At 55.8% G+C, this 27,319-nt stretch overlaps 2 protein-coding genes across 4 annotated transcripts; both read right to left on the bottom strand.

Annotated features, from left to right (window-relative positions):
- Positions 1-99: 99 nt before the first annotated feature.
- On the bottom strand, positions 100-9,551 carry ZNF554 (zinc finger protein 554). 3 transcript variants are annotated; one of them, XM_057489658.1, is made up of 6 exons: positions 9,420-9,545; positions 7,959-8,065; positions 7,710-7,768; positions 5,188-5,314; positions 3,843-4,034; positions 100-3,293 (listed from the first exon to the last, which is right to left on the bottom strand). In XM_057489658.1, the coding sequence occupies exons 3-6, from the start codon at positions 7,740-7,742 to the stop codon at positions 2,191-2,193; spliced, it is 1,455 nt and encodes a 484-aa protein (XP_057345641.1). In that variant the 5' UTR covers positions 7,743-7,768; positions 7,959-8,065; positions 9,420-9,545; the 3' UTR covers positions 100-2,190. The 3 variants fall into 3 exon arrangements, with proteins under 3 accessions (XP_057345641.1, XP_057345642.1, XP_057345643.1); XM_057489660.1 differs by having other exon boundaries at positions 2,899-3,030; XM_057489659.1 differs by lacking the exon at positions 7,959-8,065 and having other exon boundaries at positions 9,420-9,551.
- A 4,161-nt stretch (positions 9,552-13,712) lies between these two features.
- THOP1 (thimet oligopeptidase 1) lies at positions 13,713-25,587 on the bottom strand. Its single transcript, XM_036890757.2, has 13 exons — positions 25,422-25,587; positions 22,515-22,727; positions 20,362-20,510; positions 20,060-20,167; positions 18,976-19,078; positions 18,225-18,385; positions 17,908-18,043; positions 17,006-17,372; positions 16,489-16,690; positions 15,689-15,875; positions 15,363-15,491; positions 14,469-14,605; positions 13,713-14,189 (listed from the first exon to the last, which is right to left on the bottom strand). The coding sequence occupies exons 1-13, from the start codon at positions 25,435-25,437 to the stop codon at positions 14,034-14,036; spliced, it is 2,064 nt and encodes a 687-aa protein (XP_036746652.1). The 5' UTR covers positions 25,438-25,587; the 3' UTR covers positions 13,713-14,033.
- Positions 25,588-27,319: the final 1,732 nt, after the last annotated feature.

The raw sequence follows: 27,319 nt of genomic DNA, 5'->3' as shown, positions 1-27,319 counted from the left end.
AGAAAAGAAAAAGAATTTGTTTTTAAAGAGAGGGAAGATGATATTTAAACACCCAGATGTTTAAAACATATTCTTTCTCAAAAGTGGGAGCAATTAAAAAACTAAATATTTATTCATTTTTATTATTTATTTAAAAAAAATTTTTTTAATGGTCATAAAACCACATGTGAAAATGAAGCTAAACTGAAGCTCTCCACTGGTTAAAGTCTTCATCTTGGATGCTACAGTGACTCAAGTTTCAAATTAAATTCAGGTCTTCAAGGACCTAAGGTTGGTCCCTCTCATATTATCTATTACATCAGCGTCCCATTTGCATCCTCTGGAGCATCTACCCAAACCTGTAATTATTTCATTACAGTATCTGGTTACTTGTTTAACATCTGTCTCTGTCCCTCACTCTGTTATAGGTCATAAAGTGTCACAAAGTGCAGGGCTTGCTGCAAAAATGAAGATATTGTAGGGGAGGCCTTTGTTCAAAAGTATCAAGAATAGAGATGGATAAAGCAGAATATTCAACCGATCACAGGATCTTTTTGAGAGTGTAGCCTTGGGAGACTGCACAGACTGCAACTCATGAAGCTGTCTGGCTTCCTCACCACTGGAATATATATTCAGTGAAGGCAGACACCTCATCTGTGTTATACGCGGCCATCTGGCAGAGAGTTCAGATTCTCTATAAACAATTGCTGGGGGGAAGGAGAGATCCAGACTGGAAAACAGTGCAGTCATGACACCTCTAAGCCAACTATTCTTACAAAGGTGAAAGCTGAAAACATTTTCCCCAGAAAGTATGTATGCGCCCAAGATACATTTTGCATTCAGCAGAAAGGTTGTTCATAGAACCCTTAAGGAAACATCCATCAGCCTAGAGGAGTCTACACAGACCCCAGATAAGGGGTCTCTGCTTTAGGGAAAGGCTACAATGTTTATGATCAGGTCCCACCCACTTGAATGAAAGATCTGGTGGGAACCACCCTCATCAGCTCCAGGGAAGAAGATTCAGATGAATGTTAGGCGGCTAAGGGAGAATTAGGAGACTACCGCTCCCCTGTGTCCCTCCTCACCAATGGGCATTGGCCTTGTACAGGAGGCTCAAGCACAGTTCCAGATTCCACTACCTTCTAGTTGTGTGTCTCTGGACAAGATACTCTGTTTCTCCTTCTGTAATAGGAGGATAGAAACAGCTACTATCTCAAGGGGTTGGTGAGAAGGTTAAATGAGGAAGCACATGTAAGCGCTAGAATAGAGCGGAGAACATAGTGAGCACCCCATAAATGTTAACGGGGAGGGCAATGAGGATGCATATGGGTGCTCTTGGTCCCTACTCAGGCAAGGCTATCTCACAGTTGGGACTTTCCCCAGGCCACCAAAGGTCGCCGCTCTACCTCTCCCTATCCCAAGGCCTGCGGCACTTTATCCTTGCCATCTTGCTATCCACCCTCCTTCCTAACCGATCAATGAAACTTAATATTGCTTTGGGTTGTTTCCTTTTACTTATCAGAATGATGACAGAAGTGCCGAACAAAATGGCCAACGACAGGAAATCAAACACCATCACTTAAGTCTCACAAACTCTGTTCATTTCTCCACATCTCTGTCTGGCATATGTCCATTTATGTATATATTTTGACTTCACTGGACAGAACTGCATATACCATTTAGCACTCTTTATTTTTCACTTTGCACCCAAAACTCGTTGTCTGGGCATATGCTCTGCATTGCCAGAGTAGTGCATGAGAAAAATCAGGCCCTAGTTAAGTGACCAAACCAGAATGATTAAGTAAAATATTAGAACAGATTATTGAAACAAAGACACTGCATTTTGAAACAAAGAACTGAAAGCGAGTAACTTTTGTTTCAATAACTAAATTAACGTGGTTACTCTTAGCAAAATCCCACCCCACTTATCAATCTTTCACAAGAGGACGGAGCTCACTGGGCAGAGCTCAGTGTCAATGTTGCTCATTAAGAGGCCCCTTCTGAGATCTAGAACCCAGTGCTTTCTTTCAAGAAGGTGGCATAAGCCTGCTTCTTTTCAAGCAGCACATCAGAAGGGAAAAGTCTGGCCATGCTCACGTAGGGCAGTGCTGAAAGGCACCTTACAGGGCAGCAGGCCATCTCTAAGATCCAAAAAGGTGGCTACTCTGATAGAAAACTTTCCCACAATCAATCATTTTATAGGTTTTCTGACTAGTGTGTCTTCTGATGTGTGATAAGGGATGAGCTCTGGCTAAAGGCTTTTCCACATTCCCCGCAGCTATACGGTTTCTCTCCGGTGTGAGTTCTCTCATGCCTGACAAGAGAAGACCTCTGGCTGAAGGTTCTTCCACACTGACTGCATTCATAGGGGTTCTCACCGGTGTGAGTTCGCTCATGTTGGTTAAGTGACGACCGATCGCTGAAGGCCTTTCCGCATTCACTACATTCATAAGGCTTCTCGCCAGTATGCGTTCTCTTGTGCAAGATTAGGTAAGAACTCTGGCAGAAGGATTTCCCACAGTCTTTACATTTATAAGGTTTCTCCCCCGTGTGAATCCGCTGATGTTGGGTAAGAGATGAAATCCTGTTGAAGGCTCTCCCACACTCGCTGCACACGTAAGGCTTCTCTCCAGTGTGAGTTCTCAAGTGCCGAGTGAGGGTGGAGCTGTGTGTAAACGCCCTCCCACACTCCTGACATTCGTATGGCTTCTCTCCTGTGTGGATTCTCTGATGTTCACTCAGGGAATGCCTCCGGTTAAACACCTTCCCACACTCCTGACATTCATAAGGCTTCTCCACTGTGTTCGTTGTGTCATGTATTTTAAGTGCCATAGTGCGATTGCATGATTTCCTGTGTTCTGCATATGTAGAAGTTTGAGTTCTTTTGTGATGGATAAGGTAACTCTTTTGGCTGAGGTCTTTTCCAGGTTCCTCATGTTCACAGGGTCTCTGATCTGCACATCCCGTCTGATGGTGGTTTAAGAATGGATCAGCTCCCAAACTCCCAATATTTAGGTCACAGTCACAGAAGTGTTTCCCTATAGAACCTCCCTGTAATAAAACAAGTTCTGGGCTCAGATGACCATTTTCGCCAAATTCACGCCAGACAGTAGCCTTTGTCTGAGCAAATGCCTTTACTTGGATGTATGCCATTTGCCTCAAAAGCCTCTGGGGTTCTTCAGGGATCTTCTCAAGTCGGCCACACCCCCAGGTTTCTCTGGGGGGCTCTATGATACTCACACCCTTGGGTAGTTCTTCCCCCAAAATCATCTTCTTGTAAATTGACTCCTGGCTTTGCAGTCTAGTCTCCCAATCTAAAATAGATTGGGGGACAGCGGGAGAAAAGAAAAACCTCTAGCTTAAGAATGGTGGGACAAAAATACTTCCAGCATATACAAGGCACATGCGGATTTGTGTTCGACGACCAGCTCTCCACTGGGGGAAGGAGAGGAAAAGGAGAGCGGGAGCAGTGAGCTGGTGTGCTCAGGACAGGGCGCCCGCGTGACAAGTGTGACCATGTGGAAAACGGCGGGGCGGAGGGCAATGTGAACACAGAAGGAATTGCTCAACAAAGAAGGGAGAGTAAGAACGGCAGAAAGAATCATCAAGAAAGCAGAGAGAGAAGAGATGTAACAAGAAACACAGGTAGAATGGCTTCAAGAAGAAATGGAATATTCCTTTCTGCGCACTCAGTGAGGCAGGTAGAAGGAAGCACACACTGGTGGATGAACAGAAGACATCAGAACATGCAAACAAGGGCCTCGGCATTCTCCTTATCCAGGTAGTGCCTGTGTGGAGAGATCTGACGTCCAGTCCCCCAGGACGCTGCCCCACCCAGTGGCTCCTGGCTACCTGGCTCTTACCTGAACAGGGGGTTTGGCGACTTCCTTTCCCCACCACCCACACGGCTTCTCCTTGCTCCAGGTGGAAAGATGCCACTAGTCCAAAGGGTGGATGCCCTGTCCATGGGGGAGGGCTGCAGGCTTGAGAGGTCTGTACTGAGGAAGACAGACGGTCCTCAGTGCCCTTCTCAGCATTTGGGTTCTTCACGATTTCTGGAAGAGACATGAGTACATTGGACAGGGGGTACACAGGTCAAGCTAAAAGATTTTATTTTCCTAAAAAAAAAAAAGCTGTGGCTCTTACAGTTCCCCAAAGAATATACACAAAAAGATGCTCAACATTGTTAGTCATGAAGGAAAGGGCAAACCAACCAAACCACGAGGTATGACTTTACACCTCCCAGAAGGCAATAATAATAATAAAAAAAAGCAAGAACAGAAATATTGGAGAATGTGGAAAAACTGGTTCCCTTGAATGCTGCTGGTGGGAACGTGAAATGGGGAAACTGCTACTGTGGAAAACAGCTTGGCAGTTTCTCACAAAGCTAAATACAGAATTATCACACGATCCAGGAACCTTACTTCTGGGTATAGACACAAGAGTGGAAGCAGAGATTTGCAGAGCTACGTGCCTGCCCATCATCACAGCAGCCCCAAGTGGAGGCGACCCAGGTGTCCACCAACAGACGGATGGATAAACGAAATGTGGAGCATAAATACAACAGAAGATTATTCAGCCATAAAAATAAATTAAATTCTGATAGCCTACCATGAGGTGGCTAACCCTCACCAACATGGCCCAAAAGGGCAGACCCTGTCCCATCCCACCCCCAGGAAGTGCCTAGAGGAGCCCCATCCACAGACAGAAAGTAGGTGGTGGGGCTGGGGGCAGGGGGAGGGGTTAATGTTTCATGGGACAGAGATTCAGTTTGGAAAGATGGAAAGTTCTGGAGAGGGACGGTTGCACAACAGTGTGAATGTAATTACTGCCACTGACCTGTGCACTTACAACGGTTAAAAAGATAAATTTTATGTTATGCATATTTTAGCACAATAAATAAAAAATTTTAAATTACGGCTCTGTACCTGGGCAGAGAGCAAGAATGCCCCGACTGTGTAGCCAGGAGGAGTCAGGGAGGTTCTGTACACCCAAGCTAAGACGTGCACTCCACAGCAGCTCTGGCTACCACACATCGAACTCGGGACATTCATTGTGTTGGAGAAGCCAGCAGACTGCGAGCCCCCAGGGGCAGGAAGCAGGCTGCTTCATTCACCAAAAACGTCCCCACTTCCTCACATGTCTCTTGACACCCAGGAGATGCTGACCGGGGTGAGCTGAACCCGTGGATGAAGGCACTGCTCTTACCCAGGGAGGCCAGGTGCCAGCAGGTCTCCAGCATCACATCTCTGTAGGTGTCCCTCTGAGCAGGCGCCAGCATCTCCCATTCCTCCTGAGAGAAGTCCACGGCCACGTCCTCAAAGGTCACTAACTCCTAGAATATGGCATCCGTTCTGCTCAGGGAGGACCAGTCTGCCCACGCTCACAGGAGGCGGGGCTGAAGGTGGTGGCACAGGGGAGCTCCTGTGGAGCAGGGGGCCAAGTCCAGAAGTAGACTCTGCTGGTGCCTGGTGGGTACAGAGGGACGCAGAGGCCCTGGGCCCTGCTGTAAGCGTGGCGAGCAGGACCAGCACAGGCCTGATGGAAGGGCCACTTCCTCCTGAACCGGTGAATCTAACTGCTAGGTCAATGTTAAATGCAGGTTTAACATTCCCGCGTGGGCACCTCCCCCTGCTTATTCCAAAACTGGGAGACTCATGGCCATGCCGCCCCACGGTGAGGGGGCTGCACCTATGTTACTGGCCTTCACGTGGTCAATGGGAAGGACCAGGCCAGCCCTGCAGGGCTGCAGCAAGCGCTCAGGTCAGCCAAGGCGCCCCGAAGTCGCACCAGAGACCGAGCCCCAAGGGGTTGTGAGAAGTGCTATGAACAGGCAGCTGGGCTTCTGCCTGACTAAAGGGTAATTACCTAGGCAATCTGCAAACAACAGATCTGACCCCAGCCAGGGGAAGGGGCTCTGCCGGGACCTCTGGCTGCTTTGGGCCACTCCGCCTGAAGTGAGGGGCTCTAAAGAAAAAGCACAGGCTGGGTGATGCCTTAGGGTTTTTCTTCCCCTCTGGTGGGAGGAGAAAAGGCACAAATATTCCCAAATGTGTGCTTTGGGGTGGACCAAAAATACAAAATGTGTCTGTCGTTCATTCCTCCCAGCCAGAAGAGAACAGGTTAACTTAGTTCCCAGGGCTGCTGGGAAATTTTAGAGAAAGCAGGAAAACCTGCCTTTTCTCTGGGGCAGCTGCAGCAACCTCCCCCTTATGTTCCTGCTGGTTTCTTCCTGGGTGATTTGCCCTCTAATCCCTACAGTCGTGCAAGGGTTAGTGTAAATTTGCAATTAAATAAAAAGGAAAACGATTTTAATGGCTTTGTAGTTTGTGGTTATTACATAGAGATCAGAAATTAAAAGTATGAAATATTATTGCTTTACTATTAAATATAATAGTTATAATATGTAACTGTAGTATTATAGAAACATAAGTATATTACTATTATTATTTCATAATAGATTATCTCAATCAAGGAAAGCTCAGGGAAAAAGTCTTAGTGGGACGTAATTTCCAGCCAGCCACCTGTGTGTGAGCGGGTCACCTGTGCACTAAGACACACAGCACAGGAAGGCCCAGCTGCCTGACCTCGTGGGGCTCAGCTTTGTGGCTGTGGAGACACAAGCCGCCGGCCCTGTACGGAATTCTGAATTCACGGATCCTCACCACCTGCACCTGTTCCAGCTTCAAGCTGATGCCCAACAGGGTCCCCGTGGGCTGTTTCAGTCTCCGCACACGTCAGGCTGACCTGACAGTGGGAACAGGTGCAATGACCAGCATGTGGGGGCCAGGGCAGAATCTAGGATACCTCCCCTAGGGCCTCAAACTATGACAATGTCATGGATGCTGGTCAGACCATCTGGGTCATTTGCTAATGTCCACGGGAAAGGGCTTGTTCTCAGAGGGGACCATCTGTTGGTAAGCTCTGTATTTCTGATGCAAACTGGGTCCCTACACCTGTGGTTGCTGCCCGAAGCTGTGCATCATAGTAAAGGACCCTTCCTCCCGCTCCCGACAGATCTGCCGTCCCAGCTGTCTGATGGGTGTCCCTACTCACCTTTCTCCTGATAACACACCCCGAGGAGGGCCTCTCACAACAAACACAGCTGTCCCCAGCCTTAAAAAGGACAGACATCCTGACACCTACAATGTGGACGGACCTTGCAAACATGGTGCTCAGCGACGTAAGCCAGACACAGAAGGGCAGACCCTGTCTGATCCCTCTCCCAGGAGGTCCCTGGAGGAGCCCCATGCACAGAGACAGAAAGTGGGTGGTGGGGCTGGGGTCTGGGGGAGGGGGTGGGAGTGAGTGTTTCAGAGCTTCAGTCTGGGCAGATGGAAAGTTTTGGAGACGGAAGGTGGGGACGGCTGCACGACAATATGAATGGGCCTCAGGCTGTTGAGCTGCGTGCTTAGACACGGATATGATGGTAAACTTCAAGTTAGGTGTATTTTACCACAACTTAGAGAACTTTTTTTAAAGTAAAGAGAATGGTGCTTTTGGGTGGGGGATCTTCAGGCCTCGGTGGGGCACAGCTGCGGCAGGGAAAGGCAGCCTGGACCCACTGCAGGCCTCTCCTCCCACTAGAGTGAGCCTGGGTCCCTGGCCCCAGCGGCGCGGGGGGATGGCTCCCTGGTCCCCCGCACAGCAGGGGGCTCCGTTCTCTGGCTCACACACTACCGGACTGGACGCAGGGACGCCTTCTGGGGAAGGAGGCCGTTCCCACTGACCTGGGGCCAGGGCAGCAGGTACCCAGCAGCCATCCTCTCCTCTTGTGGAAAAAGTAGAGCTGCAGGAGGAGAAAGGCACCATGAAGACTAGACGCAGACCTGTCCCTGAATCCCCCAAACCTGGGCTGGGGACCCCCTCAACCAACCGAGGTGCCCCTGCACAGAGAGTGCGGTCAATGGGAGCCAGTACAGAGGCAGGGGTCTTAGCGACCCCTTCATCCCTTCACAGATGAGGAGCGACCTACCCACCCGGGTTTACAGGTGCGCGAAGCACTCCCCGTGTGATGTCCTGGGGCAGCCACAGCAGGACCCTGCGCCGGGAGGCCTGAACCACAGGGATTTCATCTCCCACAGCCCTGGAGGTGGAAGTTTGAGGTCAGGGTGTCTTCGCTCACCACGTGACCACCACCTGTCTGCTCCGGGTGACGCCAGAGACGGACTCTCTTGCAAACTGCATGCAAACTCCCACGCAGACCCCCAAGTAATAAATAGGGGCTATTTATTGGACACCTCCTATGGCCTTGATCTGGATCTGTGGCTAAAACTTTCAAAAACCAGTCACTCCCATGGGAATGGCAAACCACCGTGGGGACACCCATATAACTCCTACAGGCAAGACCCGCGGATGCTTCGTTCCCCGTGACAGTTCAAGGAGGGGGGGGGGACACGGCCTCAAAGCCACACTTTTTATACACAGACACAGTACAAGAGTGAATATACAGCACATCTGTTATGGGCTAAGCTGTGTCCCCTCCAAATTCGTGTGTTCCAGCCCAAACCCCCAGGACCTCAGGATGTGACTGTTTTGAGATCGGGTCTTTAAAGAGGTGATTAAGTTAAAATGCGGTCATTAGGGTGGCCTGGATCCAACAGGATTTGTGTCCTTGTAAGAGGAGGAGATCAGGCAGACACGCACAGAGAGATGGCCACGTGAGGACAGTGGGAGAAGACGGCTGGCCGCACGCCCAGGAGAGAAGCCGCGGGAAGGAACCAGCTCTGCCCACACCTGATCTCAGGCTTCGGCCTCCAGAACCAGGAGGCAATACATGCCGGTTAGCTGCCCAGTGTGTGTTGCTTTGTTACGGCTGCCCGGGCAAACGAATCCATCTGTGGTATTCTATTTTCATTTTGGGGAGGGGAAGTCAATATCGCTGTGCTGTCTTTAGTACTGGGCTATAATTACATGAGATGCCACCATGGGGGCAGCTGGTGATAGTCACATGGGGGTCTGTCCTGTTTTCTAACATATTATGAGTCTTTATTAAATCAGAGGTAAATGCTCAAAAAATAGCAGCCTCCCTCCCCCCCTAACGAATGTCACACGGAAGACTGACACCTTGACCTTGATGTCAGAATCCCCCCGGGTCGGCCCCAGGAGGGGCCCAGTGAGTCCACACTCGGAGGCCTGTGTTCCAGACCCTGTCTGCCTCTGAGAGCAAACGGGGTAACTGCACGACCCTGTAAAGCTCGCCCTCTGGGGGCTTTGAAAGTGCACCCCGGCCTCTCCTGCAGGGCCTTCTTCACACTGTCAACGTCAGTCTCTGCCATTCCGGGTGCCGGGCGGCCTTGGGCAGCTGCCCTGGCCCCTCCGACTCTCCTCCGTCACCTCCACAGCGAGAGCTGGAGCCAGCCCCCACGGGAACACCGAAGGCCATCCCTCCGGCCGCAGCCCCCGCCCCGACCCCTGACCTCGTCTCGCGCCCCGCCCACCTAACGTCCAGCACGGCCGGCCTGGAAGCCTGGGGCGCGGAGCCGGGCTCGGGGTCGGGACCGCGGCCGCCACCCCCGGCCTGCGGCCCAGACGAGTATAGTCCGCGGAGCTGCGTTCCAGGCGTGACCGCAGGCGACACTCAGAGCGCGGCGCTCGAGAGCCAGCGCATTCTGCACGAGCCCGCCGCGGCGAAGGCGCTCCGAGGGGCGCGGCTTGCGGCCCTCGTTCCCCCGGGACCGAGCGGACTCACGCCGCCGCCGTCCCCGGACACATGCCCCGGGCAGACTCGGCTTGCGCCCGCGCGCCACGAAGCCGCAAACTCCAAGTCCCGGGAGGCTCTGCGTGCAGCGCAGGGTCTAGCGTCCCTCTCCCGGCCGCGAGTCGATTTACAGCGCCCTGTCTGGGCGGGCGTGGCTGGCCGGCCCGAGATGCCTACTGCGGCTGCGCATCCGCTCCAACACCCCACCCAGGCGCACGCGCACGTTCCCGGGGCCGTTCCGGCGCATGCGCCGCCCCCCTTAAATAAGGAAGCGAAGATTCTAGCGCGATGCCTAAGATGTCAAGATTTCCTGTTAATCAGTATTATTACTCCTTATTAAATTATATGAATGTGTAATCTGCTGTATTCTTAAAAAGTTTTAATGCTACTAGTACTAGTAATTACTGATTTATCGATATTTTATTAAAGTAATGAAACTACTTAGCCCATTTCCTCTTCTCTGGACTCGGATAGCTAATTTCTCCGCCTTCTCCACCCCCTCGGAATTCAGGCAAACCAGTCCGATCTCCTACAACTCCTCGGAGTTTCTGCCTTCCTGGTACTTACCTTTATCATCACATCAACCACAAACTCCTCCACGGGTTCCAGTACCTGAAACAAGTCGGCGTCTGTATTTTGGAGCGTCCTACCAGTGTGGAAGTGAAGATAAGCGCAGGACTGGGTTTTCACGGCTGAAATCCTCAGCCCCTCTGAGGATTCCATACCTGGTGTTTGTAGACAATGGCCAAGGCTACGTACGTGAGTCTTGCACACGTGAACCCTCCCTAACACACCAAAAGCTCCCCTGGGCATTTCGTGTAGTCTGGTGGCAGGTTCTCAGTGGCTGGGTCGTGCGAGCTGATGATCTTAGCCGTTCAGCTTCTCTCTCCCGCTTCTGAGCACTCCTTTGCATCGCTGATTCCCTGGAGTTAGATGTTGTCTTGGATCTTGCTCTGGCCAATGAAATCCCACTGCCAGGTGCAAGTAGTAAGAGCCAGCGGGTGATCCGAAGCGCGCCCTCTGCCAGTGCACCCAGTGTAGGCTGCTCCACCAGCTCAGAGTGTTACATGACACGTAATATTGCCCCGGGGGCCCCAGTCACCCACCAGTCCAACCCGGGGACTTGAACCCAGCCCAGCCCAGCCCCACTCCCTCGGCCACCAGACAGCATCTGGAGTGGATTCAAGTTCCACCAGATTATAAGGCTGGTTCGCAGCAGAGAGAAAGCCGTTGCCAGAGACCCCACTTGGACCCCATCTCTTCCAGGTGGCTCCAGCCACACTGCTGGGGGAGGACACCCAGACAGGAGCAGATGCTGGCCCGGACCCTGAGATGCCCAGCCTGTGACAGCCCTCCGGGAGGGTGAAACAATGTGTGGTCAGCCCCAAGCTCTCAGTGCACCTGTTGGTCCTACAGGGACCACTGGCCACTTGAGCGATGAGAAGAGGGATCACTCCAGGATACAACTGGAAGGATCTGACACCCTTCCCAGCATCCTGAATGTGGACCCCTTGATGAAGGATCAAACCTGGGAGCAAGTGTGCAGCCTGCTGTGCAGGCAGGGTGGCACGGATGGGACAGCAGAGGAAAAGCCAGCAGCCCACCCTTACTGCCCACCCCACCAGGCTGCCCAGGACTCCCTACCCCACATGCAGGTGTCATCGAAATCTGAGAAGCAAGCTTGTATGGAAATGTTACAAAGATTGCAGAACATACAAGCTTCATTTAATTTTTTCCCTTTTTCTTTGTGGGGGAGTGGCAGGGGGTGGGGGAGAATGACCTGGATTGGCAAAGACCCTTGTTCCAGGCTCTCCTCTGTGCCATCAGGACTGGGAGGGGATGGGGATGAGGATCAGGGACACCACACAGCATTGGACACTGCTGGAGCACTCAGAGGTGCCCAGCCCTGCTGCCCTGTGCCTGCTCGGTAACGGGCTGCAGCCATCCTGCTCCCTTCCTGCTCTGGGCAGGAGGCCACGTCGCTAGGATCTGAGCCATCAGTTCTGTCTCAGGGACCAATGGCTCACAGCTCCTGGTGTGGAGGGGAGCCTGTGCCTAGAACACTGGAGCTGTTCCGGTTGCCAGTGACCACACCAGCATAAGGCCCCTGCCACCTTCTCCAGCAGGGTTCTGATTTCCCATGGGTCACAGGGCCCCTGGGCCTGAATCTGTACCCCTACCTCCAAGTCTTTCGGGAACCCCAGAGGAGATGGGGCTGAGGTAGCTCAGTATGAATCCCTGGAGATGCATGTGAGGCCAGGGCAGGCCCTCCATCCAGCAGCCGCTCTGGACCCCAGGGCAAAGAGGGTTTGGGGGAGTCGTATGCATCCACCAGGAGTGTGTGTCTCCCTCGGCTGCCCAGCACACGGCTGGAGGGCTGATGCCACACCTAGACTTTGCACAGAGACCAGGTGGTGGCCATCTCAGGACTCTGCCTGGAGCAGGTGGGAGGCAAAAGCCCTGATGGCAGAGGAACAGATGGAAGCAAAGAGGTGATCCGGGTCTTTCTGTTTTTTTTGCTCCCCAACCCCTCAGGTACTTGAAGCATAGGTGACAGCGGCCCAGGTCCTGGTACCTGTAAGATAAATTCTAGCTGGAATAAGCAGGCAAAGAGAGGCAACAAAGGGCCAGGTAATTTATTTAAATACCCCCGGGTGAGGTTCTGTGGCCTTCTTGCCAGAAGTCACACCTGGTCAGGGAGGTGGGGGGCTTTAAGGGGTTAGGACGGGGAGGAGTGGGCAAGCTATCCTAGGGGGTGTGGAGAGGTATGATTGGCTAAAGGTGACACAATAGTCAACTAGAAACTTTTTTCTTTCCAAGAGGGAGAAGGCTGACATCCGGGTCTTAGTTGGCACATCAGGATGGAATTCAGGGAGAGCTGTCCCCTTTCCATATACAGCACAGACTTTGGGGTCTGGTCTGTTCTCCCCCTATGGCATCTCTCTGTTCTGTTTGCATGTCCTTGTTTTTCCTTTCTCCAGCCTAACAGTACCCACCTCCATCTTCCTGCAGAGCCCTCCTGGCTGTAGGGTGCCCACCAGCTCTGAGGGAACACTTCACCCCTGCCCTGGAATTTAAGAGGAGCAGGTGGCCGCAGGGTACTGAGCTGGGTCTGCAGAGGAGCAGGTGCCACAGCTGGCTGGCTTAGGGGTACTGAGGACAGACAGGAGAGGGTGGCCAACTGTCCCTCCAAGGGGTGGACCCGAGATGGCACGGCTGCACATCGGCCTGGGGCACCACCTGATTTCTTGGTCCACCCATCAGTCCCCTTTCGGGGGATGAAGGGGTGGAGAGGATGATGTGCGGCAGGGGCAGGGCTCCTGAGACCAGTCCAGACCAAACGCACAGGGGCACTGCCATTCTAACCACAAACGACCTGTTCCAAATTCCTACACAACCAGAAACTACCAACTAAAGCCCTTTGGAAGAACTACCAGAGGACTGAAGGCTGCCCCACCCCAGGTTTTGGGTCCAGGCTTTGCTGCATTGCTGTCGGCTAGAGGGAGCCGAGCCATTCACGGGAGACAGGCCACTGCCTTTATCTTCTAGGGCCCAGGGCTAGAAAGGCCACGGCCAGGCTTCCAGCAGCCACCGTGCCCATGAGTCAGAAACCTGCACATCACAATCCCAAGGACTCTCTGTACAGGGCCGGACAGGAGCTGTGCCATGCCCAGCCACCCACCTGGGAACAGCTGAACCTGGTGCCACACAGGCCCCCTGAATAGGGAGGGGACAGGTTGGCGGGAAACAGGCATCGCTCAGGGACGATCCTGACACCCCGGCTCCATGGTCACCAAATCCCTGCTGAACTCCCTCCCCCAGCTCAGCCGCCTCCCAGTGACCCAAATGCGACAGGATCCAGAACACTCCGGCAGACAGCAGCCTGCGGTACCCGCAGCCTCAGGCGGACCCCCAGCCAAGTTCAGAGCTTACTGCACCAGAACTTGATGCAATAAGCCGAGTGGCCACCCCCAAGTGTGGCCACCACGTCCCCCTATTCTGTGGTTAAGAGGGACAAAGTCAAAGACCAGGCCAGCAGTCTCTCTTTTTTAATGGCTGCATTTCAAAGAACCATCTTCACTAGGAAAACTTCCCAGGAAGGGGTGCATTAGTGCAACAAAGACGAGGCCTTGAAGGGCCACAGGCTCTCCAGACAGTGGAGACAGGACCTTCTCAACTTGAGCCGGCTGCCAAGGAGGGGTTGTGGAGACTGGACACAAGCAATGGCGTTGAACAGCCCCCTCCCCACCTGCCCCCGCTGGTCGCAGGCCACCCCGTTTCCACCGGGAGCTAAGGCATGGGGAAGCCAGCCGCGTGGAGCCCTGAGTCTGGGGCGGGCAGAGGCCCAGGCACGTCAGCATGCTGGCGGCTCACTGTCCCCCACCAGCAGCCCCTTGCTCAGGAGGAAGGCGTCCTGCTTGGGGTCCCGGCCCAGGAAGAGCTTCAGCATGACACTGGCATCCTGGGAGCCACCAGGCCTCAGGATGCAGCTTCGGTAGTCCATGCCGACCTGTAAGGGGCAGAGGGGCAGCGCTGGCCAGGGTCCTCCAGCGTCCTCTGCCCTGCGCCCAGTGGGCCTGCACCAGTGTGTGCAGAGCCCCAGGCAGGTCCAGGGTGGGGCCTCTCAGGGCTGAGGGGGGCCCATCTCCAGCCCCCAGAGAAGCCCAGCAGGCGCCTCGGCCCCTGCACCCACCCGGGGCTGGCTGCAGATGTACATGGGCCCTGGGTCCTGGGCAGTGGGGGCATCACTCTGAGGTCAGTGCTTGCCCAGCAGCCTGCCACCCCTCACCTTGCCATTCAGGATGCCCTCCTGCTTGAAGCGCGTGTGGAACATGTCCATGGAGTACACCTCGCTCCACAGGTAGCCGTAGTACTGGGCGTCATAGCCACCCGCCAGGTGGCCGAAGGTCGCGGGCATGTTGGTCCCTGGGAGACGAGGTCCGATGCATCAGTGCCCCTTCCAGGAGAGGGGGACTCAAAGCAGCCTCATCAGAGCCCCCCACAGGAAGAGGGGAACGAGCCCAACCCTTCTAGGAAACGGGGGCCAGGTAACTTGGCCCAAGGAAGTAGTAAATCTTTTTTGCCTGCGGTACCCTGGAGGTGCCCCAAACCATTTCAATGACATCAGCTGTCACGATGTCAGGAGACACCGCCGAGTCAAGGCGCACCCCCTACAGAGGGTGTGCACTGACACCACTTTTGGGAGGAATTTATAGATGCTCACAGAATAGCAAAACCGATGTCACACTGCCTGTACCGGACGCCCGCCTGTCTTCCCACACCTAGCTGCCTGAGTGCTCAGGCCGGGTGTACACTTGCGCAGGCACGCAACGGCGTACCCTAACCTCGTGTATGTGTCATCCCCAGGGTCTGAGACCACCAGGGCTCCTGCACCTTCCAAGCATTTACAAAGCCATGTGGGGCAGGGTGCCCGTGAGGAGGAGTACGGGGCTGGGAAGGAGGCAGCACCCAGTGTGAGGGTGGGTCTGACAGGGAGGGTGGGAACCGCCACCCCCACTGCCCACGGGGAAGCCAGCAGGGTGGGGACACAAAGCAGAGACGAGGCCGGGGTCACCTGCTTGGTGAACTGTCTTGACTCCCCTCCACTGTCACTAGATCCTCACGACGTGGGGAACCGCTGAGACCCTGGCCTCTAACGTAGGCCTGACCCTTGAATGGCTACCTGGCGTGGCTGGGACCCCAAGGATGTCCTGGCAGAGACGGGCGTACTCCTCAGCTGGGTCTGCGGCTGTCTGTGTGTGCAGGGCCTGGTCCACCTTGGCCAGGACGATCTGCCGCAGGTTGAAGAGACCTGGGCAGGTGGAAGGCAATGGGGGACTGGCTGTGCCCACCAGGCGGCCCAGAAATCCTCGAGGGCAGCCCTCCCAAGGGTGTGGTGTGGGCACCAGGGGCCTGCCCGAAAGCTGCCAGGACTCCCCTTCCTCCCAGCCTCCAGGTCCAGAGAACAGAGACCAGGCGGGGGCGGGGGGCGGGGGGTCGGCCGCGCACCCGTGTTGGCCTGCCGGGACTTGATGAGTTTCTCCAGCAGCTCCTGGGGGATGGCGCTGCCGGTCCGGAAGTGCTGGGACATCCGCAGCAGCGGCTCCTTCTCCCACACCCAGTTCTCCAGCATCTGCGACGGCGCCTCCACGAAGTCCCGCTCCACGTGCGTTCCGCTGAACATGGCGAACTCGGCCTGCGGGGCGGAGCGGGGCTGCAGGAACGGCGGACCCTGCGCCCGGCTCCGCGCTTCACTCCGACTCTCGCCGGATCGCACGAGCAGCACTGCCTGGCGGTGGCCAGCAGACAGGCCCATGTGCGCCGAACACGGCCCTAAATGAGTCACACACGCACGTTATCCTCACTGACTCCTTCCAACAGCCGAGACCGAGAGCGGCTGAGCTGAAATTCCTGCGTTGAAGCCCTGATCCCCAGGCCTTAGCGGGGCTGCATTTGGGGATGGGTCTTTTAAGAGGTAACCAAGGTTAAATGAGGTCACGCGGGGGGCCCTAATCCAAAAGATCAGGACAAAGGCACGCCCAGAGGAACGGCCACTGAGGGCACAGGGAGAGGGCAGCGCCGACACGCCCAGGAGGCCCTAGGGGAACAGGTCCTGCCGGCACCCTGACCTTGGACCTCAGCCTCCAGGACCTGGAAACACACTTCTGCGTCTGTGGGACTTTGCAGTGAAACTGGTGAGAGGCCATTACCGCGCATGGTGGCGTTAAAATTCACTGGCCTGCAGACTCACTGAGCGGCGGGCAGGGGCAGCTAGCCCCCTGCCCAGCTGCCACGGCCCCTGCCCCCACCTGAGAGCACAGCTGGTGCATCACGTGCCCGAACTCGTGGAAGTAGGTCTCCACCTCGTCGTGTTGCAGCAGGGAGGGGGTGTCCGGGGTGGGCTTGGTGAAGTTGGCCACCATGGCCGCGATGGCGATCTGGCGGCTCCCATCCTGCTGCAGGCAGCCCGGCTGCAGGCCGAAGCAGGCCGCGTGTCCATACTTCCCTTCCCTGGGGGAGGCAGGGTCAGCCCGGCTGGGGGGGGGGTCTGCCGCCCCCGCAGACCGGCCCAGAGGGCTAGTGACCCCGCAGCAGCCCCGATTCTTACGCTCACTGGCCCTGGGTCCCTCACTCAACCGTCTCTGCCCGATGAGGCAAACGGACACGTTGAACAGCCTCAACTTTATTCTCGGCAGAGGGGCGCACGCCCGCACCGCCCCAGGCCCCACCCCAACAGCCGGCCCCGGACTGCACGGCGGAGGCGGACACGCGCCCCACTCACAGGAGGGAAGGCAGGGGCCCGGACGACGCGCAGCCCACACGCACCGCGGGTACAGGTCCAGGTAGAACTTCCCGATGGCCTTGCCCGAGGCCGAGTCCCTCACGGTGTAGAGCGTCACGTCCTCGTGCCACACGGCCGCGTGCTCCTCCAGGTCGAAGGTCAGCCCCAGCAGCTCCTGGTAGATGCTGAGCAGCCCCCGGGTGACCACCTGCATGGGGAAGTACTCCTTGAGCAGGTTCTGGTCCACGCTATAGCGCGTCTCCTCCACCTGGTTCATGTAGTAGCGCATGTCCCAGGCATTGATCCGCCCGTCGAAGTCCAGGCCGCGCTTCTCGCACTCGGCCTTTTTCAGCTCCAGGATCACGGCACGCTCCTGCTCCCCGAGGGGCTTCAGCTTCCGGGCCAGCTCGTCTGCACAGGGCGGAAGGGAAAGACAAGGCTGCCACCGCAACGTGGCAACTCCCCCGCCCCACCCCTGCGACGCCCCTCCCCGTGCTCCCCCACCCAGCCCCGCCCCTGCCGACGCCCCGCCCCTTCTCCCTGCCAAAACCCCACCCTGTGCTCCCCCACCCCCGCTCCCGGGCCCCTCCCCACCCTGCCCCGCCCCCGCCTCTCCCCACCGCGCTCCCCCGCCCCTCCTCCGCCCCCCCCACCCCTGCCCCACCCGGCCTGACTCCCCGCCCCCAGCTGGCACTTTAGGAACGGGCAGTAAGACCCCGAGACACACCCCCAGAGTGGAATTGTCCACCGCGAAGTCGCAGAGCAAGGGCAGACGCAGGCCTCGCCCCAGAGCCTGACGCTCCCACCAGGCCGGGTAAGGGGCTGGAGGAGGCGTGAGGCCCCTAACCTCCACGGAGGACAGAACGGGGTTGCAGAGGCCCCATACATCACAGTCAAGAACCCTAAACCCCCATTCCCCAACCCGCGGAGGGAGGCTTGGGGTTACCTAGGAAAGCGGCCACCGCCTGGCTGGTCTTCGCCATGTTCATCTCCAGGACGTAGTCGGCATGCGTGCTGAATCCCAGCAGGGTGGACTTCTGGGCCCGGAGGGTCACCAGCTCGCTGAGGATGGCACAGTTCTCCTGGAACCGACAGGCAGCCAGCTCCGTGAGACCGGAGACAGACAGGGCATCGGGACTTACACGCAGAGAGCCCGGGAAAGGGGGGCTCAGATGCCTGCACTGGGCAGAGGGAGCTCGCTGAGGCGCCTCCGTGGCTGAACCCCGCAGGCAGGTGGGCAGCATGGGCCGGGTGCCGCCTCACCTGTTTGCACCGGCAGTTGAAGGCCTCTTCCACCTTCCGCCGGGTCTCGGGCACGTGGCACTTCTTCAGGAGAGGGAAGTAGTGGGGATACTTGAGGGTGACCTTCAACTTCTCGTCCTCCGTCTTCTCCAGCGAGCTCAGAAAGTCCTCCGGGAGCCCCCCTGGAGAGGGAATCGGGCTTTTCCAGCACCAATAGCCACTGCACCAGCTCAGAGGCAGGAAGGCTGGGCACAGGGCTGGCAGGGTGCCCGGCCTCCCCACCCTGCTCAGTCCCCCACTTCGTGCTCAAAACTCCAAAGAGAAGCCACCAGGACACCCTCCAGGAGGAAGAGCTATGCAGGCATGACAGAGAAACTGAGAAGGATGCAAAGACCCCAGCGTTTCCAATCCCCCCGCGCAGCCAGGTGCATGGCCAGGTGCACAGCCACGTGTGGGGACGGGGCTCAGACAGGTCTCGGTATACCCCCTCGTTACACAAGATTTTGAAAAAAAAAATGAAGAGCAGCTGGCAGGGAAGTCTCAGTAAGGCCGAGCCTCCCCCCACAACATCCTGCCTGGCACTCCCGCCACCACTCTGGGACACAGGCCACCAGAAGCAGAATCTCGATAGACAGACCCCGTGCCTCCCAGAGGAAGGATCTAAAAACTTAGGTTCCAAAATGATGTGGGTGCTCCAGTGAAGAAAGCTGCTTGCCCAGGGGCGGCCAGACGCAAAGGCCTCCGCCTCTGCCACCCTCCAGCCTGGCCGTACCCAGCTCCTCCCGGGTGAAGGGCAAGAAGGTGGTGTCCTCATTCAGGTTCTTGTTGAAGTCGATGCACAGAAGGCTCAGCTTCTTCTTGATGCTTTTGATTTTCTGGAGGAAAAAAGGCAGCCTGAGAGGGGCTGGCCCTGGAGCCCCAGGGAGAGGCAGCGGGTGGGGGGAGCACAGGACACAGGGGGACTGATGCAGACGCGCAGCCCCAAGGTGGTGCACATGCACCAGGATGCACACATCTGCCCCCGAGGCCCTCAGGCTCTCCACCTGCTTGGGCCAAGGGTGAGAGCTCTGGGCCCTGCTGCCCGGGAAGTACCCTCCATCCATAGGCTAGGCTTTTGCAGACATTTGAATAGAGACACAGGCTGACCTTGTTGTGTGCAAGGAGGTGCCCAGCACGGCTAACATCTGCCCGGCCCTCAGATGGTGCCCCTGCCCCCAGCACATGACAGGACAATGTCCTTGGGACGGGAGAGACAGGTGGGACAGAGAGCCTGACAGCCAGCCCTGCAGGGAACCCCAGCTCCTGAGCTAGGGAGGCAGGCTCTGCCACATGCGCCAGTGCTGGACCCTTCCAGTTACGTCCCAGCCTCCCCCAACGAGCCGTGCCAGTTAAGGCTGTAAGATGCAGCAGGAAAACATCACGTGCTGGGGGAGCGAGAGAGGCTTCAGAGCCCCCACCTCCTGGACCGACTGGGCGCCTCCCAGGTGGTTGTGTCCCCCCCTGCCTCAGGGGTTCTCAACGGATAGTGCTGACGGCCACACGCCACACTCCCAACAGTGTGAGTTAAGACTGTGGACTCCCAGCTGGCCACACTGAACTGCCTGGTGTGTGGGCCACGCTGCAGCAGAGCACGAGGGAGACCCCGGCAGGGTGCCCAATGCCGCCCGAGCCCCCTGCGCGCTCTCTCCTTGGCCAAGGGAGCCCCGGGACCTGGGAGGATGGAGGCAGAGCAAGTTGCTCGGGACAGACCTGCCCTCCTGGAGCCCAGAAAGCAGCAGGATGGGCACGAAGTGAGGCAGGCCCTCAGCTGGGGCACAGGAACACCCCCATGCTCACCTCAGAAGGCCAGCACTCACCTCCTGAGTGTCCGCAGGCAGGTGCAGCCCGTTCCTCCTGCCCAGTTTGATCAGCCGCTCCAGGTACCGTATGGCCTCTGGCCTCAGTGAGTCCTTCTCAACTTTTTCCTGGAGTGAGAGAGTTGAAACCCTGCTTACACGAGCCATCAGTACAAGGCAGAGGAGAAGCAGGATCACCCAGACGGCAGAGGGAACGTAAAAGGGAACGGCTGATGAGGAAAGCAGCTGGGCGGTTTCTCAAGAAGGGATGTGAACAAGGACCACGCAGCCCGGGCCCTGCGCTCGGGGCCCACGGCACCCACCTGCAGCCAGACGACCCTCTGGTACACGTCCCGCCTCATGCTCATCTCCACGTCGAACTCCGACAGCTTCTTGTCCGCCTCTGTGCTGGCCGCCCGGATGTCCTTGGACGGAGAAACGTGCTGGGGGAAGTCAAGGATATTCCGCTGAACTGAAATGGGGAGACCATGGCAAGTGTGAAATCAGGACCCAGAGGGAGACACGAGCGCCAACCTCACCGCGGGCACAGGGCTCACCCGTGTGTCTCTCCCCACCCTGGAAATGAGCCTTGTCATCCACGACCTCAGAACCCAAGGCCCAACGGACACAGAGCCAACTCCTGACACTCCACGCAGAGGAGGACCACAGCAGAGAAGAGGGCAGAACCACAAGCTGAAGGGACTGCATTCCAGGAGTGGAGCCCTGACCATCCCACACGCAGACAGGCCCTGAGCACATGGTGCTCAGAGAGACTCCACACACACGGCCACACGGCGTGTGACCCCGTTTCTGCGACAGCTTCCCAACAGGCAAATCCATAAAATGTGGGTCCGTGGGTGCCAGGGGCTGGGGAGGGTGTGCAGTGACGCCCATGGGGATGGGCTTTCTGCTTGGGGGGGAAGGAAGTGTTTAATAGCCAGTGGTAACAGTGGAAATGTGATAACAGTGGTGACAGCTGGACACGGTGAATACACTAAAAGCCACTGCGTCATATGCTGAAATGGGCAAATTACATGCCATGTGAATTACCTCAACAGAGGGGTCTAAAAAGAACACACTGCGTCGGGGAGACTTGAATGCAAATCACAGTGTGGTGGTTTCCCCGGCTGTAGGCCAGTGGAGATGTCCTCAGGTCTGGGTGTGCTCGGCTGCGGCATGGAGACCTCTGCAGACGTGGGGCTTGTACTAAGTGAGGTGGGCTCTGGGCTGGGCGTTGCTGGCTGCCCAAGAGAATGGCAGACAGACCACAAATGGCCTCTGCCCTTTGGGATATACAGGTAAGGGGCATATAAGATTGTGTGGAGTGAGGCACTGGGACTGCAGAGTGGCTGTCAACCTTGGCAGCAGGTGTGGGCAGGGGTCACGGGAAGGGAATCCTGGGGACTTTAAGCACAGAGGAAACCACGTCCAGCAGGCAGGAGCTCAAGGAAGTGCAGGCGGCCGCCTGGATGGGCACACACAGCCCAGCGGAGGGCAAGGGGCCAGTAGCACAGGGTGTGCCGAAGGCCACGCTGGGGACTCAGGCCCTCACCCAAGAATAGCAGGAAGGCACTGAAGGGCTGGTCAAGGGGAGTGCCACAGTGCAATTAGTTTTCTTTGCAATTCCCAGGTTCCTGAGTGGAGACGGAAATAAAAGGCCACAGGTGTGGAAGTGGAAAGAATAAACAATGTCTAGCAGGTTATGCCTGGTAAGGGGGAATCAGCATCCCTCAATCCTGAGAGCCTCCTTCCCAAGAGACGAGGGGGAGGCTTCCCCGGCTGCAGCCCTCACCGGGGGCACCCCAGCCCACTCCACTTGAGGCTGAGTAGTGGAGGCCAGCGGTTGGTACAGCCGGCACGGCTAGGATCCAGGGACCTGAGAGCCCAAGCTGGAATTTGTGGGTGGATCTCCAAAGGTCCCAGAAAAACTACTTTGGTGGAGGGTGATCCCTCTGCCAACAGACCTCTCTTGGTCTTTTGTCCCCACACTGTCAACCTCTACAGAGGCTCCAGGATGAGGGTTTTGACCAAGTAGCTTGTTCCTCACACAGGAGGCAGAGAGACCCCGAGAAGGATCCCGCGGGTGGTAACGAGAACACCTGACGGCATTAGGTGACCCAAAGAGCAGGGGGCAATGAGAAGAAGCCCAAAGGGGCCAAGCTCAGTTACTCAGAGGAAAACAAGTATCCTTTGGGACGCAGAAAGGGGTGAGAGGGGCTCTGGTTTCAAGGCCAGCACCTGAGCCGGCTCCCAGGAAGGTATGCGGGTCGACGCACTGTCCCGTCGTCGGCCTGGGAACTGAGCAGGCGGAGAAGTGGAGCAGGGCACACATGCAGGGGAACCGGGGGCCCGCGGGGCTGCCTCCACCGACTGGCACCAGCCAGATGCCTTTCCTACCCATCTGCGCCTTTATCCGTCATGGTCCCCCAGGAGTAGGGGAGTCACCCTCCCTGCCCAGACCCTGACCTAGATTTACCTGTGTAGGTCACCTCCACGTCGGCCAGCGCCTTGAGCGTACTCTCGTAGGACACGTCTTCAAACTTCTGGGAGCCCACCTGGTCGTACACGCGCTTGGTCTGCTGGATGAGCTCTGCGGTGAGCTCCCCTATCCGCTGGGCACTCAGGTCCCACCTCAGGTAGTTCACCACAGAGCTCGAGGCCGCTGCGTCCAAGGCGTCTCCTGCACAGGCTGGACAGAGAAGACCCCACACCAGGTGTGGTCGGCCTCAAGTCTGGAATCAGGGTCAGAGTAGCGGGGGGTAGAGAGAAAGGGGAGGACCGTGGCTTCCCTGTGCACACAGACAAGGTCCAAGGGCTTTGTGGGGATGTGCAGGTTCATTCTCCCAGGGAACATTAGGTGACATCTGGGGACATCTGTGGTTATCAGAACTGGGGACTAATGCTACCACATCAAGTGACTGAAGGTCAGGCATGTCCTGCAACACCCCACAGGGCCCAGCCCCACCCCTGAGAGTGACCGGCCCCAAATGTCAGCTGTGCTGACGTAGACTTTGCTGCTGACATGCATTTCACTGTAAGAGTTAATTTGATTATGGGGTGCTACCTGGATGTAACATGGATGTAACCCATGTTCACCCGTACTGTATTAGCTTCCTAAAACAGGAGAAAATCCTAGCTATTGAAATGTTCCTAGCCCCAAGAGTTTCTGGATTATTGACTGTGGTCTGTAATAACAGCCATCACTTGAAAACTCCTTGGACTGTTCAGGGTGTAAGACATTTGGCTGAATTCTCAGACACTTCTGTGCTTCGCGCCCTAGGTTGCCCCCACTGTACAGATGGGAATTTTGAGGTTGGATGAGTTCACGTCTCCTGCCATGATCCCACAGGTGTCAAGTGGTTCAAACCCCCGCAGTCTGACTGCACCTCCCGTACTGTGAATCAGTGCAGTGCACTCACCTCCAACTCTAAATATCAGATCCTCCTGTCCCCTTTCTGGGGATCCACCCTGCACTTGGGATTAAGTCCAGACGCTGACCAGCTCTACACCAGGGATTAGCAAACAGTGGCCTTACACTGAACAGCCCACAAAGTGAAAGTGATTTCACAGGGGACCCCGGGACAGCACACGGCACACCAAGCCTCAACTGTTTGGCTGTTCTACAGACTGGTTTGCTGACCTCTGGTCTACACCATCTATACTCCACTGGATCCTACACGGCAGGTTTGACCAGCTGGTTTTGCCAACTTCTCTGTGCCCAGCTACATTGGCCTTCCAGAAGTCTCCAGGGCCTTCCCACAGGTCATCCCTCTGCCCTGACACCTGCCCGGCCAGTCTTCCCTTTCCCAAGAGGCCCCAGTGGCATTCCTGTGGCGCCTGTCGGCTGGGACGGCTATACCTGTCCCGCATCACTTGTTGAGTTAATGAAGAGAGGTTATGGAATAAGCAAGTAGAAAGGGCTGCTCTGGAAAATGCCCACTTGAGCATCATCTTCGCCTTCTGGCATAGCAGAGGTTGAGCAGGGCCCCTGAGGTCCTGGACTCCCCCCTTTTGTGAAGAGCATGGTGTGGGGGTCTCTACAGGGGACTGCTGGCTCAGACCTGTTGGTGTCTCCAGGACAGGGTTTTTAACAGCATTATCCATGTTTGCGGCTGGCTCATTTTCTTGGGTGGGGCTGTGCAGGGCACTATGGGGGCTGGGCAGCCTCCCTGGCCCCTACCCACTCAGATGCCTGGAGCACCCCCAGTGTGACAACCACGGATGTCCTCTGATATCGTCCAGTGTTCCCCTGAAGTAGCACAATCGCCCCAACTGAGGACCACTGGTATACACTAAGTGGGAAAACACACCCTTAGAACAAGTAGGAAATTCTGGCCAAATGACTGTTGTGAACTCGGGGAAAATCTTTCAACTGGCAGAGGATTTCAGAACTGCAGAAAAGGGACTGTGGGTCTGTATTAAATTTGGTGGTAAAGAAGGGCTCTAGGAACTCAGGAAAGGTCGGAGATCCACATGACATGGAGGAGCAAGGACTTAAAAAACTCAGCAGACACATTCATTCTGTAATATTTACTGACTGCCACCGATGGGCCAGGTCTCTGAGAGAACAATCCTGCAGACAGCATTCCTGCCTTCCTGAAGCCCAAGAAAACCTTACTATGATAACTATCAATACAATTATTATCATCTCGATGGGGCGGAGAAAGAACTGGGGGAGGTTAAGCGGGCAGGAGAAACTTCCAGGAGGCACCATACACCAACCAGCTTGGGCAATTTCTAAAATACAGTACGCAGGGCACATCGCTCCCCTAATGAAAGCCGCTCCACCGCGCCCTTCCGCCCTGAAAATAAAAGGAGCCCCCAGCCATGTTCTAGCCAAAACGACTGGTCGCCCTCCAAATGCGTAACCGTGCTCCTGCCTCCCTGCCTTTGCCTTCTTGGTTTCTGCCACCTGGGATGCTCCCCCGGTAGGTCTTGGTAGGACAGCTGCGTCTCCCAAAAGAACCTAGTCGGCAATGCCGCTTCCTCCGAGAAGCCCTCCAGGACTGCCCTCTCTAAAGAAGCGCCGCCAGTTTAGGCACCGACAGCTCTCGATAGCCCCAGCTTGCTTCTTTGCCTGTTGAATGTCTGCTCCCGGCTCTGCAATCCTGTCTGGACGCCCGGCGTCCCCCACAGCCCATTTCCGGGCCCGACCTGTCCTTAGCAGAAGCGACACGGAGCTTGCGGAATGAGTGAAGCGCTTGAAAAGCCAGTTCATTCATTCGGCCCTAGAGGGGTCGGGGTCCCGGGCTGGCCGACTCCCCCATCCCCGGAGCCCCGGTCACTGGGCTGTTCTTAGGCCCAAGTCGCAACCCCGGTGGCGCTAGGGTGCAGGGGACACCCGGGTCTGGCGACAGGGGCCGCACCGAGACCCGGCCGGTACCTGCGGGGGGCTTCATGGCGTGGGTAGGTGTAGGGGCAACCGTTCCTCCACGTGGTCGGTTCAGGCCACCTAAACTGCCGGGGCCGGCCACCTGCGTCTACTCAGTGGTCGCCGCCCGCGCGCCCGCTGAATGCTGGGAGGGCGCGTGCGCCCGAGGGTACGGCTCACTCCTGCCTCAGCTCCGCCCACACTCCCAGGCGGTGCTTTGGGGCACTGGCGCACTCTGCGCACGCGCCGGAACCCTCCCTGTCTGCCATTGGCTGTCAGCTACGAGGGGGTCGGAGCCTTGGGGAGGGCCGGGGTAGGCGTTTCTATGGAAACCACACACAGCTGGCGCTTCGGAGCTGGTGCGCTGGCGGCTCTCTGACTGATCCAGCGCTTGGCCTGCGTTCTCAGCTCTCGTATTTATTTGTGGTTGTCTCCCTGCTACCTTATAATGGTGCGTTTGGCTACTTTTACAAGATTTTCTCTTACCTAAGGGCCTCACGTTAGTGATTGCTTATCATATCTCAGGCACTTTTTGTAGATTATCACATTTCTAGCATCCTGCCCAGATGCTAACATCTCACAGAATAGAGGAGGTGCGCCACGTAGGTCAGCTGAATCCGATTAACCAGTTAAATTCAAGGCAGTTAAACAAACAGAACTAAAAGCAAAAACTGGAGAAAACTCCAGTAAACCGATCCACGACTTCAAACAGCAAGTGTTTTGGAACACTACAGTAGCCTGACCTGTATCTAGCGTTGTCCATTTAAACAACGAAATCTTGAACCATCTACGGCACCAAGAAAGAACAATTTACTTGACTGAAAATGGTAAATAAAATAAAACCCACCTCCTTTATTTCTTAAAAGGAAATTACAATAATCCAGGGCGTTACACGTCCATGCATTTTAAGTTGGATAAAAATGCTTTGGGAAGACACTTCTGGCAACCTTAAAGGTGGGCAGTTTTGAGTCATCCTAGGGAATTTCTCATCATTCACCTTCTATAAAGCACACCAAGCTTGATCCTACTTAGTCTTCATTTGTTTGTGGGGTGTTTTTCGTCATCCTTTGTGGGTAAAATTGTAGTATTTCCAGAATATCTTGCCTGGCTTTAGTACATCTGCATATCAATTGGTGTTCAGAGGCTGAAAGAAGTACGGCTTTAGTGTATTTGCATCATTCCTCAGGGATGGAGAGAAGTTCATCTCCATATCAATGGGTAGTTAGATGGGCAAGGAAGGTTTATCTGTACCTGAGGTGAGGGGAGGGCCGGTTTTGCTTCTGCTGAAGCAGGAGAGACAGAAATGGGCTGGACTGCAGTTTTTAAGCAATAAACGGGTTTTAAACTTTATTTCTCCCTTTGACTGATTTCGGTTTTTAGAGGTATTTTGCCCCAGGATTTCTTCTCCCCGGATTTACGTCCTCCAAATCCAAAAGAGCCTTCCTTAGCCATCCCAGCCAACTAATTAATCACAACACCCCATTTTTTCTTCATAGCGCTTGCTATTAAGTGAAATGTTAATTTACATACTCGTTTACTGGTTTATATTCTGTCTACCGCAGTACAAGGCACTGAGAATAGTTTGCCGGCCTTTATAGGTGGTTTCAATAAACACTTGTTGACTTAGGTACCTGCTGTAAACAAATATCTCTATTCCTTTTCGCTTATAGAGTGCATGAACGTAAGAATGCACTTGTGGGTGGCTAGATGGAAGGGCGAATAAATGAACAAAGATATTGAGTGGATGACAGACTACCATTCACAGAGCACCCACGACATTCTAAGAGCCAAACACCCAACCGCAGCCGCACCACGTGGCCGGCCCGGGACCACGTGACCGGCTCAGCCAACCGGCAAAAGTTCGCCGCTGTCCCACCATGCACCGCTCCATTCGCGCTCTACTGGGCCAG

The sequence above is a fragment of the Manis pentadactyla genome, chromosome 12, assembly GCF_030020395.1.
Source record: "Manis pentadactyla isolate mManPen7 chromosome 12, mManPen7.hap1, whole genome shotgun sequence".
Taxonomy (NCBI): Eukaryota; Metazoa; Chordata; class Mammalia; order Pholidota; family Manidae; genus Manis; species Manis pentadactyla.
Note: the sequence above shows the minus strand (reverse complement) of the source record. Positions and strands in the feature narration are given on the sequence as shown.